Source organism: Chroicocephalus ridibundus, chromosome 1 (genome assembly GCF_963924245.1).
Source record: "Chroicocephalus ridibundus chromosome 1, bChrRid1.1, whole genome shotgun sequence".
Taxonomy (NCBI): Eukaryota; Metazoa; Chordata; class Aves; order Charadriiformes; family Laridae; genus Chroicocephalus; species Chroicocephalus ridibundus.
The window spans coordinates 218,252,296-218,268,671 of NC_086284.1; the positions used below are offsets into that span (position 1 = coordinate 218,252,296).

The 16,376-nt window shown below is 44.9% G+C and overlaps 1 protein-coding gene across 1 annotated transcript in view; it reads left to right on the forward strand.

The window, feature by feature from the left end:
- EXOC4 (exocyst complex component 4) overlaps positions 1-16,376 on the forward strand; it is a 429,176-nt gene that overhangs the window by 192,549 nt on the left and 220,251 nt on the right. Inside the window, exon 10 of the mRNA XM_063323708.1 lies at positions 10,537-10,633. Within this exon, the coding sequence (XP_063179778.1) occupies positions 10,537-10,633 (97 nt within the window). The remainder of the gene's footprint in view (positions 1-10,536; positions 10,634-16,376) is intronic.

Sequence of the window (16,376 nt, forward strand, 5' to 3'; positions counted from 1 at the left end):
AAGACTTGTCAAAAGATTGGCAAATTTATCTTCATTAGAACTGATGCGTTCATTAATACGTGGAAAACAAGTCTATGATGGCTTTCTTGGACAGCCTGATGGTTACTGTAGGCCCAGCTGCGTACAGTTTCTAAATCCTCCGTTTCCTTCCCGTGTGCTCATGTTAAAAAATTAAGTATTTCAGTAGATGTGCACTTCTTCTAGAAGACCGTGCAACGTTTTACGCTCTTTATTTCGTTATTTCTCGTATCAGGCCCATAAGAGGGTCTGTGGCAAATCTGCCCCGCGGCAGAAGCGGGCGAGTGGCCACGTCCAGCGTCATGCCACGAGCTCGCCAGATGTGTCCTGCTGTAACTACCGATCTCTTTGTCGAAAATGGCCATGAGCTTTTAAGTATTAAAAAGGAAGATGAAACGCGGGAAGTTTTAGAGTTAAACAGTTTATAAGAATATAAACCGGTAAATGACTGTATGTCAAGAAATATCTTTGTCTTATTTCACTTGCTTTCTCTGTTTGCTCACTGGTTTGTTTTTTTTTTTTTTCTTCTGACATTAAAAGTGAATAGAAAACATGTCAGGAATACAAAAGATTCAGGTAGGAGCCATTTGCCATTACAGGAGATAAGATAAAGAAAGAAAGCTTGGAGCAGAAAAGAGTTGAAAAGCGAGCGCGGTGTGTAAGTAATCACAGTTCATTAGCGGGAGCATGTTTTCTGGCTTCGGATAAGGATTTATGCTGCAGCCATGCTTTGGGAGAGCTTACATCTGTACACAGGATTTCTAGAGAAACCAACAAAATAGTAAATATGCGAGCTGACAAATGCATTAATCAAAGTGCCTGCCGCTGAGTCGCGTGGCCTGGAAAACAAAAAAGAAAAAGAAAAGTATGCATTTTAAACAAATTCTGTAGCTGAAAGGGGACTTCACATATGCGGCTGACACACTGATCAAATGATAAAGTAGAGTCAAATTGAACCTCAACCTTTTGTACAGCCTTGTGAAAGTGAAGGCACGCTGCAGTTTTTCAAGGCAGATGGAGTGTGAGCAACTAATAAATCAGGTTTTGAAACATTAAAGAGCAACTGATTTAAATGCATATGGTGTTGGATCTCAGACAAGAGGGTAGAGGAGAGCGTAGAAGGATTGGGCATGGGAACATCAGCAGAACAATATGTCTGCGCCCCAGCTATGTGGCTGCATCCAAATCAGCTTCTCGTTCTGAAGTCCTGCGAGGTGGTAAACGGAGAGGAATGGTGGTTGGTCAAAAACAAGCAGGAGAAGCTGTTTCAGGCAGAAATTTCAGGCAGCGGTTGGAATAGGTGGTGCCGTCGGTTCGGAGACATATTCCCTGTGAAACGGAAAGCTGAAGTCTAAGCATTAATTTAAGAGTGAATAAAACCTTTGTTCCTTTTTGTCTACAGCATTTCTCAAAATAGCGTTACAGGGGGAAGGTTGGAGTCGCTATTTCAATTCCCCTGTCGGGAAACTGAAACACAGAGACCTGATCGGGGTCACAGGGGCCGTACGAGACCCATGACTTGAATCCAGATCTGCACTAGTCAGAACTTTTCTATGAAGTCTGGGTTGCATGATCTGCAGCGGCTGTCTCTTGGTTTCTGCATTGATTATTTTTTAATTTATTTTTTTTTTAAGATTTTTGGTAGCGCTGTGTGTTCTGACGGCTGGGAACTCTGTGCCTGTACAGAACAAAATGCCACGCTGCAGTCACCGTGCTGCTTGTGCTCCCTTTGAGCAGAGAGGCAATTTGTGGCAGTATTGCCTCTCCTGCTTTGGGAAATCATTTTTCCTTCAGCGCGCTTTGAAGCCGAGCGTGGGCTCAAGAAATTTGAACCCAAGCTACAGCCTCTTCCCTTCTTCCCCAGTTTTATACCTAAAAGGGAATTGCCATGGTCCAGCCATCAGACTTGACTTCAGCTGGGGTTTTTAGATCCTTGTGGTGACTGACATGGTCCCAACCCCAAACCAAACAAGGGCTGGTGCATCTTTTGGAAGCTCTGGACTCCGTACAGGTTCCCCAGCACAACGGCCCCGTTGCTCCGTGAGGCAAACAGAACCAGCGAGGCGCCCTGCCTGAATTTCTACACACTGGTGTTTTTCCAGTGAAGTTTTTTAGGTTGGGAAGCTGCTCTGCGCGTGTGTTAGGGAGCATCACCCCAAACGCTGCTTCTGGAAGAATTGCTGTGACTTTTTTTTCACTTAAGGAACTATTACAGAAATGAATTGTGAGGTACTTTATAGCTTTTATAACTTTATAACCTTAAAGGTCAGCTTGCTTGTGTGGTTTTTTTTTTTCCCTCCCTTTTTTGTCTTAATTCCCATCCCACCTCTCTGTCAAAGAAGAGGAGTATTTACAAACTAACGGACCAGATCAAAGGATATAGTCCGTGTGGATTTAGGGTGTACCTGGCTACAGCAGGGTTGGTAGCTCCTGTGCAGAGGTCGGTGCCGGTGACAAGTGATGGACAGGCTGGAAGCTGGGAACAATCAGCTGCCCTTGGAGACAGTTAATCATCTCAGAGCTCCCTTCCTCCCACTGCAGAGCCCTCGCCCCAAGCACTGACAGCCGGTATTTTACAAGCAGTTAGCCACCTAATTCCCATTGATTTGGGGTCTCTTGTAATGCCAGTGTCATCGTCTTTCTGATCTCTGTTGATTTGGGTACAAGGCAGGGTGCCTGTGTGGTTTTTTTTAAACATCAGTCCCTTACTCCTGATGGTCTGGTCTATAAATTCACGGTTGCCGTGATTAAAAGAGCGAGCGTGTGATTAAGAGAAGCAAACAAGAAATGCAATCTTTCCTCAGTCAGAAACCTTTCCTAAATTGCTTCTGCCCTCAAGCAAGGAAGTAATCAAGTATTGGCTGGAGCTTATTCTTGTCTGTCTTGATAATGCGTGGATGTAGGTTTATTTGGCTGGTGCATCTCACCTCCCTCCTTCCTGTTGCGAGACAGGGAACGGGAGCCCCATGTGCTGTGGCAGCAGGCAGGTAGGTCACTGCCAGAGACAGGAGCCGTGTGGTGCTCGCTCTACAGGCTCCCTAGTCCCTAGCAGGACCAGGACAGTGATCACCCCCCTGTAATGGGCACTGGTGAGGCCCCATCTCAAGTGCTGTGTCCAGTTTTGGGCCCCTCACTACAAGAAAGACATTGAGGGGCTGGAGCGTGTCCGGAGAAGGACAACGGAGCTGGTGAGGGGTCTGGAGCAGGAGTCTTGTGAGGAGCGGCTGAGGGAGCTGGGGGTGTTCAGCCTGGAGAGAAGGAGGCTGAGGGGAGACCTTCTCGCTCTCTGCAACTGCCTGAAAGGAGGGGGTAGGGAGACGGGGATCGGGCCCTTCTCCGAGGGAACAGGCGATAGGACAAGAGGAAACGGCCTCAAGTTGCACCAGGGGAGGTTTAGGATGGATATTAGGAAAAATTTCTTCATGGAAGGGGTTGTCAAGCCTTGGAACAGGCTGCCCAGGGAAGTGGTGGAGTCGCCATCTCCACCATCAGGTATTTAAGCGACAGGCAGACATGGTGCTGAGGGACATGGTTTAGTGGTGGTTTTTGTCAGAGTTAGGTTGATGATTGGACTCGATGATCTTAAAGGTCACTTCAACCTAGATGATTTTATGGTTCTACTGCAGTTTATGGGTGAAGAGGACAGAGGGAACATCCTTGCTATGTAGGAGTAGACAGAATAGTCTGCCTAAAATAGTCCACTAGATGCCACTAGAAAATGAAGTCTCTCCTGTTTAGTCCGTGGAGTCCTAAAGTGGTTGGTGTTACAAAGGCTTTCTAGAAGAATTTTTGTATCAGTCACTTATAAATAACCTTTGCTTTACCGTATTACTTGGAGTGTTGAGTTTCAGTTCCAGTTGCATTTGCAGACCCATAACAGCTCCCGTGCGTGGTCTGTAGGGGACCAGCAAGAAAAGAAGAGAACATGGCTCAGAAATGGGCAGTTATCAACCCAGAGTTGACCTACACCAGTGGGAAAGTGCAGTGTTTTGAGGCTGTCTGCCAAACAGTATTCTTAACAAAAGCATAAGTCTTCAAAGACGGTGTTTTTTCAAGAGGAAAGGTCGATGGATTTGGAAGTCTGATGATTATTTTCTGTGGAGCTGGCCTTCAAACACAGGCTGGTTGGAGAATGGGTCTGGACCCTTCTGGGGCTTCTGTTGTATTTGTTCACTTGGATAAACCTACTCAGCTTCAGGGAAGACCTACCTAGGTTCTGTCACACTGCTTGTAGGGCTGCCTGGCTGACGTGAAGCTCACAAAAGCTAATTTTAGGTGCAGGATGCTGGATTCCCTGTCTGCTTTGTTCCCCAGCAGAGACCAGTCTGGAGAGTGGACCGCATCCTTCCCCTTCCCTTCCTTGCTGATGCTGATGGTGTAGGAGAGCAAGTGCCAGGAGAGTGGGTTGCTGAGCCCTTGGTTCAAGCATGCACCACACCGCGTGGGCTCTACTAAAGCAGGTGTCTCAGAGCAGTTCGAAAAATGGCCTGAATGCAGTTAAGTTTGACGATTCCAGACGTGCAGAAGAATTTTTGAGAAGAACAATTATGTCTCTTTCCTTATAAAAAGAACTTAAATGCGCACGCCAATACGTTGAGTCACTGCTGTGAATCAGTGTAGTAAAAACAGGAGTTGATGCTTGCGTTGTGTGCGACTTTGTTTAAGTGGATGCCATTGTAAGACAATAGAGTCCTAAAGTACAGAAATATAAAAAGGCAGGAGATTTCCTCTATAAACCCCCAGAGTTACTGTTCCGTTATACCACAGATGAATTGCTCTTTTCTATTGAGTTTCTTTTCTAATAGCCCACTTTGCTCTCTTTGGGCAGCGGTTCCTTTCTTCCCTTTCGTTCTAAATGAAAATTTGTATTTCCGTACCTTGAGGATGGTGGACAGGTAATAGCTGTGGTGTTGATCTCCCCATAATCAACAACTTTTGAGAAGGAGTAACACCTGGAGTCCTGTGTCCAGCTCTGGAACCCTCAGCACAAGAAGGACATGGACCTGTTGGAGCAGGGCCAGAGGAGGCCACGAAGATGATCCGAGGGCTGGAGCACCTCTCCTATGAAGACAGGCTGAGAGAGTTGGGGGTGTTCAGCCTGGAGAAGAGAAGGCTCCAGGGAGACCTTAGAGCCCCTTCCAGTACCTGAAGGGGGCCTACAGGGAAGCTGGGGAGGGGCTGTTTGCGAGGGCATGTAGCGATAGGACGATGGGCAATGGCTTTAAACTAGAGCAGGGCAGGGTTAGATTAGACATTAGGAAGAAGTTCTTTACACTGAAGGTGCTGAGACACTGGCCCAGGTTGCCCAGAGAGGTGGTGGAGGCCCCAGCCCTGGAGACATTCAAGGCCAGGCTGGATGAGGCTCTGAGCAACCTGATCGAGTTGAAGATGTCCCTGCTCTAGATGCCCCTGGACTAGATGGCCTTTAAGGGTCCCTTCCAACCCAACACAGTCTATGATTCTGTGATCTGAACTGGTTCCTTTTCTCCTGTAGGTTTGCTCTGGTGCTCAGAGTGGAGGGGCTGGCACTGATTTGCAAGCTGTGTTGGTTGCTTGATTGTTGTGGCTTCAAATCCCATTTCTTTCTTCTTTTTATGGTTGCATAGATTAACGTGAAGTGGCTGGCTAGGAAAGGTGCTTTGATCAGGGAGAGGTGCCGAAGAATTAATTGCTCAGTACGTGCCTGTTTGGCTGAAAAGTCTGTCTTCATAGGAGAGGTGCTCCAGCCCTCGGATCATCTTCGTGGCCTCCTCTGGCCCTGCTCCAACAGGTCCATGTCCTTCTTGTGCTGAGGGTTCCAGAGCTGGACACAGTACTGCAGGTGGGGTCTCACGAGAGCAGAGTAGAGGGGGAGAACCCCCTCTCTGGATCTGCTGGCCATGGCTCTTTTGATGCAGCCCAGGATGTGACTGGCCTTCTGGGCTGCAAAATATCCATGGCAAATATTTAAATTTTTAAAATACTAGGCGGAATGGAAAACTTGAGGCACTCTTAATGTTTGTTCAGACTTGAAATGCGTGCAGAAATTCTGGCTTTCTCAGTAATCTAATGCTTTTTCATATTGAAGCATGACATTTTAGGCTCCATTTCAGAAACATTCATCTGCGTTACTAATGGACCCGTCTCTGACTCCCACTCGCAGCGGTGTTCAGGTGGGCACACTTCATTGCTAGCACAGCGTGAGGATATCATTAACTGTATGACAAATTTCACTTCACCTCAAAGTTTTTCTTTTTCTTCTTTTTTTTTTTTTCCCCCCCTCATAATTTATTACTAGACAGATTAAATCAGCAAGCTGGTGCTCTCAAGAAGGAGCTGTTACAAGAATAGGACTTTCTCACAGCTCTGAAAGTTTGAGGTATTTTCCTTGTGGCTATTATAGTTTCTTACCTTACAGTAAAAAAAAAAAAAAAATCAACAAAAAACCCAAACCGTGCCACCCGAACGAAAGATTTCCGAAGTATGGCATTGCTGAAGCGGTGATGTATGCTCCGTCCCGATGGTTATTGGAGTGCTGTACATCGTGCGGTTGTGCTTCAGTGAGCAGGGATGGTTAGTCCCGTGGTCGGTGCTTGTAGGGAGCTCTCATGGCAAGAAAGTTGAGCACTTACAGCTGAAAATCTTCAGTGCTCTCTGGGAATGAGGCGTAATCCCCGATAAGGAGGATGGATTTCTTCTCTTGGAATCTGCTCATGTGTATGTGGCATGCGTTCAGGACAGCTCGGCAGTACAGTATTCGCATGCTGAGCTCTTGTTTGAGAGACTATGCGAAATGCCTCTCTGCTAATCATCTTGATAAGGAGGGAAAAAAAAAAACAACAAAAAGAAAAACAATGGACATTTTTTCCACTCCTCCTTCATCTCCTACCTGTTTCCTGCAGAGCTGCCTGGTATTGGTTTCTTTGGATGAACGATTATTAACCTCCCTGCAAGAAATCAGAGAATCACAGAGTGGTTAGAGGTAGAAGGGACCTTAAAGGCCACCCAGTGCCACCCCCTGCCCTGGGCAGGGACACCTCCCACCAGCCCAGGTTGCTCCAAGCCCCGTCCAACCTGGCCTTGAACCCCTCCAGGGATGGGGCAGCCACAGCTTCTCTGGGCAACCTGGGCCAGGGGATCACCCCCCTCACAGCGAAGGATTTCTTCCTAATATCTCATCTCAATCTCCCCTCTTCCAGTTTTAAAACCCTTCCCCGTCGTCCCATGGCTCCCCTCCCTGAGCCAGAGTCCCTCCCCAGCTTTCCTGGAGCCCCTTTAGGGACTGGAAGGGGCTGGAAGGTCTCCCTGGCGCCTTCTCTTCTCCAGGCTGAACAGCCTCAAGCAATGCTCTTGGTAGGAATCAACGGGGATGAAGGGATATTCATGGCGTATTTGTATGGAGATGCCCGTTGGCTCTCCAGCACCGGGCATATCTGCAGGGGGGGTGTGGTGTTGTCCGGTCGGTGTAAATGCACAGTTCAGACCTCGATGTAGCCAGGGAGAGTCCCCACGAGAGATTTGCACTTGAATATCCAGGCAAAGGTAACACAAGCTCTCACTTGCTCCAGTTTGGGCTTTTCGCCAAAACTACTGTGTTGTAAACTGCGGTAAGTGGCGGCATTTGCTTGTGTGCGCCGTGGCCGTGCGTGAACGCAGCTGTGCTGGTGTCGGGCTGTGACAGCTTGGCTCGGGGACACTGGGGATGCGCGAGGGGCGAAGGTGCGGTGCAGGCGGCTGGGATTCGCAAGGGCTGGTGCAGAGCTGAGCTGTTGTTGGTATGTACAAGGCATCGCCAGGAATAAGACTTATATCTGAGTCTATTTTTCAAGGTAAAAATATTTGAATACAAACAAAATTACTTTTCCTCGTAGCTTACACCTACATGCAGAGCATTCATGATTATTAATTGAAAGCTAAGAGCGGAGAAGATGTAAAAGCATATTTTTCTCTCGGTGCCGGTGTTCTGTTCTCCTCAAATCTCGCATAATGTGGCCAAGCAGATAAGACAGATTGCTTTATTCCTTGCTATGGAGTTCACCCCAGTCAATAATATTGATTAGTGCAGGGTGACTTGGTGTAACAAGAATCACACCCCTTTCTTAATTTGAGCCTGTATTTCCTAGTTCATGCCTCAGTAGTTCACGCTTGGATGAATTCTTCAATAAGTCAGTTGAGACACAGACCCCCCTGGAAATTGCAGGGTCTGACATTAACAGGGGAAATGAATAATTTTCTTTTCCTAGAAGTTGCGCCGCTTTTTTTTTTTTTTTTCTTCTACGATTAAACTGTCACATTGTGCAAGTTAACTTTGTAAAATGCAGAATGAAGTTCCTGAACTTTTTTTTTCTTTTAACAGCTACAGCTTTCTAATCACAGTCGGTAAAGTTTTACAAACTCTATTCTCAACCGCTTCTTTGTGCTTTGTGAGTCCTTACGTTAGCGCAGGATTTATCAAGAAGCTCCATGTTCTAACGGTGCAACTGGGGAGCTGAGTTGGCTTGTGGAAGTACTGCGACTACAGATATGCACAGTTTACATGGATTTCCCACTCCACAGGGAATTTAATATTGTCCCTTTTAATAGGGAACCTACACCAGTGCCGTGAATTCTTGTACAAAACACTCTTGGCCTGGAGAGACCGTTCAGGGTATGGAGGACCTGGCATCGGTGACCTCCTTGGTCCTTGCACGTTAGTTTGAGGTTGCCAACAGGAGGGTCAATTAAATCCATCATCAAAGAGCTTATTTTTGTGGATTGGTTGCAGGTAATGGGCTAAAGAAGATAAACTTCACTTTGAAAAGAAGAACAGAGTCACTTACTCATTGGTCGTGTTCCTCCTCTTACGCTTTCTAATTTGGCGACATTCTTCTTCTCATTCCGAGGCAGGCAGAAGTCAGGGTCAAAAAATTCAATGATAATCTGCTGGTGGTGTTTTGATTTCAAGTACTTTGTCATTTTCCTGCCTATAAAGCTATCATAATAATGTGATTAGGTTCTGTATTTATTATTATTCAATCATTAAGGAGAGTTCACATGCGAAATGAGAAGGACTTGATAACATTTGGGATATAAAGACTTCGCCCAAGTTCATATTTGTGGAATTTGAGGTTCTTAGCCCCAAAACACACTTGGTAGGGTTACTTGTCAAATAATACCAACAAAGATGATGGTCTGTGCTTTGTGACGAGGGAGCATGACCAAAGGGGATGATGTGCTGAATTGCTGCTCACTTCAGGATGTGATATTTTTTTTCTGATGCTTTCATTTGCTTACGTGTGGGGCGTCTGGCTTGTTCTCCTAAAAATGTTTTCTTCTGAAAGATGGACTTTGTTGCTGTCAGGAAATGCAAAGGTTTTAGGAAACTGAGGTTCGCCCTCCCCCCTTTTTTCCTCTCTCAGTGTCCTAATTTAAAGTCTTTTAGTGTTAGGAGCTGCCTATGGAAGTATCTTTGGCTCAGATGTAATGACACGTAGGTGGGTGTTTTCATGCCACTCAGAGACCTTCAGTCTGGGCCTGGGGTCTATCAATAATGCTCTCTGGGCTTGTGTTTTGCTACCAAGGAGCGTGCCAAACTCAACAAGTTCATTTTTCACATAGCCGAGAGCCTCTTTGTATGCAACTGGAACTCGGGCAACAGAGACTTCTGCTGGGAAATTACAAGATTCTGTGTAGGACATGGAGTCCTGAGAGACCCCGTAGCGTTAGATGTAATAAATAAGTTAAAATGTCACGTCACTGGCAATCAAAGCCAAGCTGCCTTCCAAGGGATTGAATGGTGGCATCATCCGTCAGAGCTGCAGGATTCTTCCATACAGTGATATGGAAGCAGTGAAACCCAGTGAAGCGCTGCTCTTGAAACCTTTTCCAAGCACGATGTGCTTCAAAATGCATCTCATCCACGGGGCCAAGACCTTGGGTGCTTTTTACACAAGGTGAAGGCCCTTGTGCTTTTGAGAAAGGATAATTTAAGTGTGTGCTTGTGCAAATTGAGAGCTGTGTGTTTGGTTTGGGGCTGTTCCGAAAGCTGCTACAGTCACTCAAGCTTCAGGCTGGAGGTCCCCATTTGTCTGTGGGGTGACGAACTGTGAAGAACTTTGAAGACCTGTGAGGCTCAAGTCTCTTAATGGTATCTGTCATCTCTGGTCTGGGTGATGGGTATGGTGTTAGCACCTCCGGTCCAGTACACTGGACTTCAGCCCAACTGGGATATTCATCCCGTGTGGCTGGGAAACTCTTCCGCAGCTGAAACTGGGTCCTGTGCCAAGACCTGCACGTATCGGTCTTTTTGCAATCCTGTCGCTAGCTGTGGAAAGAGCAGCCTAAAGTGATGTATAAATACAGTCTGTATTGTTCCTGTTGCTTTGGGAGTACGTTTTCTGAGCAGAAACAGGATAGGAAGAGTGTATCTTTACGTTAATTACTGATCTTTCACAAGGAACGGAGCAGTTAGACAGACCTAAATGCTTAATTATCATGTACTATCTAAAATTCGAGGGATGTTCAGATCTGTTAGACAACTTGTTTCATGTTATTTTCCAGGAGGACCGGATGATAACTTAATTGAAGGTGGCGGATCCAAGTTTGTCTGCAAACCAGGAGCCAGAAACATTACCATCATCTTTCACCCCCTCCTCAGGTAAGTAAGGCTTTTCTACGTATTTCTACAGGTGCAAATAATTAGAACAAGCAGAATTAACCTACTTTACCGGCACATTGCCGCTTCTGAGAGAACATCCCGCAGCAACGGCCTTGCTAGTGAAGTTGTTGATGTGCACGCGTGTTAAAAAGTCATCACTAGTTGAGCTTGTTGGCGATGCTTTTTTAATCTTTTTCATAATTAACTCGCACACCGAGTGGGATTGTTTGCCTGGGTCACCCCTTTGTGTTAAACGCTGTAATTTATCATTGACCCAAGTTGGGGAAAGTTTAGTTGCCGACTATCGCAAATTGTTTATTGCTGACTGGCCGTTATGCTTATTAAGAAGTCAGAAGGATACCTTATGAACTGCAAGGTAAGTTCATTCTTTGATAAAACAAGTGTGGTCCATGGACTGGTAATTAAATGCCTGATCTAAAGTGCCGTGCCAATTACTAAAATCTTCACAGCTCATCAAGGACCGCTGGAACTTTAAAACAGAATAAGTCTCTAATAAGCCTCTTCTCACCAAGTCACTCACCTCTGATACTTTAATTTTGCTCTTTTTTACGTCGCAGTCTAACAGTTCATCATCTTAGTTTTGCCGGAATTAAATAATACGATGTTTTTCTCGGTTCATGTCAATCTTCCACCTCTGCTTTTTCCTTGCAGGGTTTTCCTCTAGCGTCAGACATGCCCTATTCAGCGCTAGCACCTTTACAGAGCATTTCCCTCCTTGCCCTCTGCTTGTATTACTCACGATGGGTCACTTAGGCAACAGGCCATTTTTCTCCAGCACTAAAACCAAGCAATAATAAAATAGTAATAAAAAGTAATTGGAATCTGATCCCCAGATGAAGGATATTCTGACTGCTGTCTTGGTAACTGAGAACCGTGGTCATTTGTGACCTCTCAGGACTTAAAAATGCAGAGGGAAAGTGCGTAAATTCCTCCAAATGTAAATTTCTGATGTCATGGCAGTAGTTATTGGAATAGTCTTGAGAACAGCTTGTGAGGACATTAAAATTTGTTATGGTTTTTCAGATCTGTCCTTGAAAAAAGGGTTGTGGACATTGTACACTCTTTGTTTATTGCTAGGTGCCCATAATGAAATGTACAATTTCATAAGCGTATTTTGTTGCAGCCTCTCTCTCTATTTTAAAATGGAATAAATGTGCTAACAATGAATTTGCTAGGGGATAATTTATAGTTTTCAGCCATTTCGTTATAAGAAAAGATGGACGCTGGTTAAGATGCGATGTGCTGTTCAAGATACGACCACTATGACATGGACTTCAGTGTTCATCTTTAATGAATTTACAGGTTTCTTTCAAGCACGCGGGGGGTGGTGATGCTCTTATTTGTATTGATGAGGTACTTCACGTTGATTTAGAAACTGGTGAAAATACTTCTTTCTTTCTATTCGCCTTCCTGCTTAATTTTCCCCCCTTTATTTTTTTGCCATCCGAGTCAAACACGAGTGCTCTGCTTTAAATAGCACTTCTCACAAACACTTCACTTTCATTACCAGCTTGCAAGACAGGCGGGAGAAATAATTTGCTACATAAAAAATAATTGCCATCAAGATTAAGGTATCTGCGTACAATATATTTTTTCGTGCCAACCATCTGCAACATCTTAACTTCCTCGCATCAAGTAGTTCATCAATCACTGCGTGAAGAGAAAGGAAATACTCCGTGACCCAGCTTGCCCTTTCCTCACTGCAGGACGGGGTGAGTTTGGGTGTAGGTGAAGACTGTAAAACTTTTTTTTTTTTTAATGTGCTTTTACTTTCTTTCATGATCAACAGAGTAAATGTGTGTGTTGTTGCTATCTTAGGCATAGCTCATGATCCTCAACTTTGGCATGCACATGATGCGTGTTTTGGAGCACAAGTCTTGTGAGGAGCAGCTGAGGGAGCTGGGGGTGTTCAGCCTGGAGAAGAGGAGGCTGAGGGGAGACCTTCTCGCCCTCTAGAACTCCCTGAAAGGAGGGGGTAGCCAGGGGAGGTCAGTCTCTTCTCCCAAGGAACAGGCGATAGGACAAGAGGAAACAGCCTCAGGTTGTGCCAGGGGAGGTTTAGAATCACAGAGCTGCCTAGGCTGGAAGGAACCTTTCAGATCACCTAGTCAAACCATCAACGTAACTATGCCAAAAAGATTGATTGGATATTAGGAAAAAATTCTTCACCAAAAGGGTTATCAAGCATTGGAACAGGCTGCCCAGGGAAGTGGTTGAGTCCCCATCCCTGGAGGTATTTAGAAGATGGGTAGACGTGGTGCTGAGGGACATGGTTTAGAGGTGGCTTTTGTCAGTGTTAGGTTGATGGTTGGACTCGGTGATCTTAAAGGTCCCTTCCAAGCGAGGCAATTCTATGATTCTGTGATGTGTGGGGTGCAGCGTATCTAGGATGACCGTAGGACTGGATTTCTTTTGCTGACAGTAATTCCCTACAGGGAATTCTGTTCCCGATGGGAGTCAGTAGCAATGACCTGTCCTACCAACAAACTGGCTTTACCCATTGACTTCTGTTAAAATTGCCTCTATGATGCTGCCTGTGGCTGTAAAATGCTGAATGTGGCGGATTTGCTAAAATATTGACATTTGCAATAATTTCTAGCACATCGTCTTATGTGTGCATTCCTTGTTGGATAGATCTTTGTCACCCTTTTCCAGACGTTATTGTATTAAGTGTCAATCTCTTGAAGATGTAATTGCTGCAGAGGTATGAAGTTTTCACTTGCTTTATTTTCTATTTGTTGTTGAGGTTCTTTATGACCTGCCTCAATCGTCTTTCATCGATGTCATTTGTACAGGCTGGTTTGAATTCAAAATGATCAATATTTTATTTAGAAGGGTTTGGGTTTTTTCTTCTTTTTATCAAGTTCACATACATACGTTGACGGAGTGGTTTTAGCACCGTATGGGCCAGCTGATTTTATTAGGAAGCTGAGTGCCTCTGAAAGTATTAAGCTAACTGCATGACTGAGAAACCAGGCAGTGGTGTGGTGATTTACAGCCTGAACGTCGCATTAAGTGATGGCTTTACCATATTTAACACAATAATAATTGATAATGTTCATAATAATTCAACATAATTCAGCACAATAACGTTGGGTGGGGAGTCGTAACCACAGCATTCATATTCATCAATCTGAGTTGCTCTCTTTTGTGTTACTTTGATGTGAAAAGTGTCACTGTCTGTCACATCAGAGTTGCACAATCACAGCGTTAAGTTTACTGGTTGTAATAGCCATTTTTTGTTGGTCTCTCTTAATTTACAAATTGAGACTGAGATCCTTTGAAGAGCACAGAGTCAGCAAGCTTTCAGGGAGCTGTAAGTTAACCCCCGTATCTCCAGTAACGAAGATTTGTTTAGAGAAACTCTTAACTTAAAACCGTGGAGGGTGAAAGGGCAAACACATACAAATGGTTTTCAAAGTTTTCCTGCCCTCGAATCCATTTAGAGCAATGCGCCAGAGTTGGGAAGCGAGATGTTGCGCCGTGTGGGATGTGGGTCCCTGATTTCCACTAGGACAATTGAGACTCACCAAGCCCCAGATTAATTACCAGGGCTTAATGACACCACCGCACACGTAATAAACGAATAGTGAATTTTTTTTGGAAGACAAGTGGGTATTCTAGCGGAGATGATTCCTGGGAATAGATTTTGCTAACTACGTACAAAAACTAATTGCACTTACAAATTGAAGAGGAATACACATCTGATTTTCCTTAATTACATATTGCGGGAGGTGTCAAAGTATAAAAGTTACCAAAAAGAGTCCGGTTGCTTTCTTCATCCTTCGCTGCTAACCCGCCTCTGCTCGGATCCTGAAAGCTCTGGTGTTGCTGGCCTGCGGACTAACGTCTCCCGTCAGAGGAAGGAAAACGTGCGGGACTGATACCGAAGCCTTTACGTTGTGGAATATTGAACAGCCTGAGTGATGTCTGTTGTAACATTTGTTTCACGGGGATTTTTTGTTGTTGTTGTTGTTGTTGTTGTTTATTTGTTTCAGCTGGCATTTGAAAGGCACTTGGCTCTTCAGGGTAATAATCATTTTACATATGCTTTATAGAGTATGTTTATTACCAGACAATCGAAGAACAGATGTCTGCAGTCTTGAGGCTTAAGGGGGAGGGACAGGAGGGACCGATGGCGTTTGGAATCGTGAAGGCATCGCTGATGCTAACTCGGTTGAGCGTTGTTTGGATATCGGGTATTATGACCGCGAGGGTATCCATTTATTAATATCAGCCACACTTCGTTAAGATCAAGCAGCAATTAAAAAGGTTGGGGTATGGAAGAGAAAGCAAAGTGTTCATTGATTCGGAAGGAACAGTCGCCTCTAAGCCAGGCTGTGTCCTTGGGAAGAAGTGGACCAGAGAGGCTGAATCCACTTGGCGCCCATTGCCCCTCTGCCGGCTGGGCAGAGTCTGTCCCGGGGAACTGCGCCCGTCGGCGGTGCTCTAATCACTGCCTTTGATCCCAAAGTCTGGAGAATAAGAAAGCGAAAAACAAAGTGTTGATTTATTAGAGTACCACCCCCGCCCCCCCCCCCCACCCCCCCAAACAAAAAAAAATAATAGAAGGAAGAAGGAAAGGCAGAATGACCCATTGACTCTGCTGATGTGGTTTGAGATGCAAAAACTAAAGCGTAACGCCCCGGTCTCTGCGCGGTCCAAGGAACTGCAAAGTTTTCTGGTTCTTGGTATTTCGGATTGGTCGGAGTTGGGGGGTAAAGAGCAGGTAATAATTTGACATTTTAATTTAATAATTCAGTGGTTATGTTAACTTATACTGGTCTCCATCATTTAAAGCAGTAGCTCTTCACTTGATAGCATTTTTGGAATCTCCTGTTTCTTCCCGTTATGTTAATGCTAATAAAAGTGTGATTGCCCTTTTAATAAATAAAATAAATGCCTTAGGGAATAATCAAGGAGGAGAGCAATTTACTTTTGCTGCCTGTTGATATCGGCGTGTTCCTCGCCAACCGCTGGCAATCAGCTCTGAACCGCTGAAGGTCAAATTTCAGCCCCCGCTGGTCCTCGGGAGGGAGGTGCACAAGGCGCAGAATGTCTGCGCCCAGGCAGGTAGCAGTGGGGATGCTTTAGCTTTCCAGGCTTTGGGAACAATCGTGTCAGGCTTCTGTTTAATTCAGGATCTGTCAAGATAAAAGGTACTGTATGTAGAATTTAAATCCTCTGTTTCTCTTTAAAATGTGGGGAGGGGATGGCACGGTTGGCCCCTTTGGTCTTTGCGAGCATCACCGGCCGCTGCGGCTGAGCAGCGCCCACAACTGCACGACCGTAACCGATACAAAACTCTGTGTATAGCTAAGAACCCGTCTGTACCTCGCTGATAATCCCTTTTAATCTATTTGTACAGCTGGTATAATAAACAACTAATTTGGTTTTAAAATACGCTGTAATATCTTGTAGTTGTGTCCTATAAAATTAACTTGGGATAATACGGGGGAGTGTGTTGTTTGGGAAGCAAAAGGAATGTGAAAATGAGATTCGTTTGTTAGTTACACTTAGTATGTTTAGACTATATTAAGTGATACCAAGTATGTTAAGAAAAATATGTGGTATTTTATCAGTCTAAGTGGTATATATTATTATTAAAGTAGCTGGAAAATGACAAATAATCTTAAGGCACAGATAGTGCTAAATGATGAGAGCTTTTTGCAATCGAACCTGAAATACTTGGTTTTGGAGAAACTGATAAAGCTGACTCAGG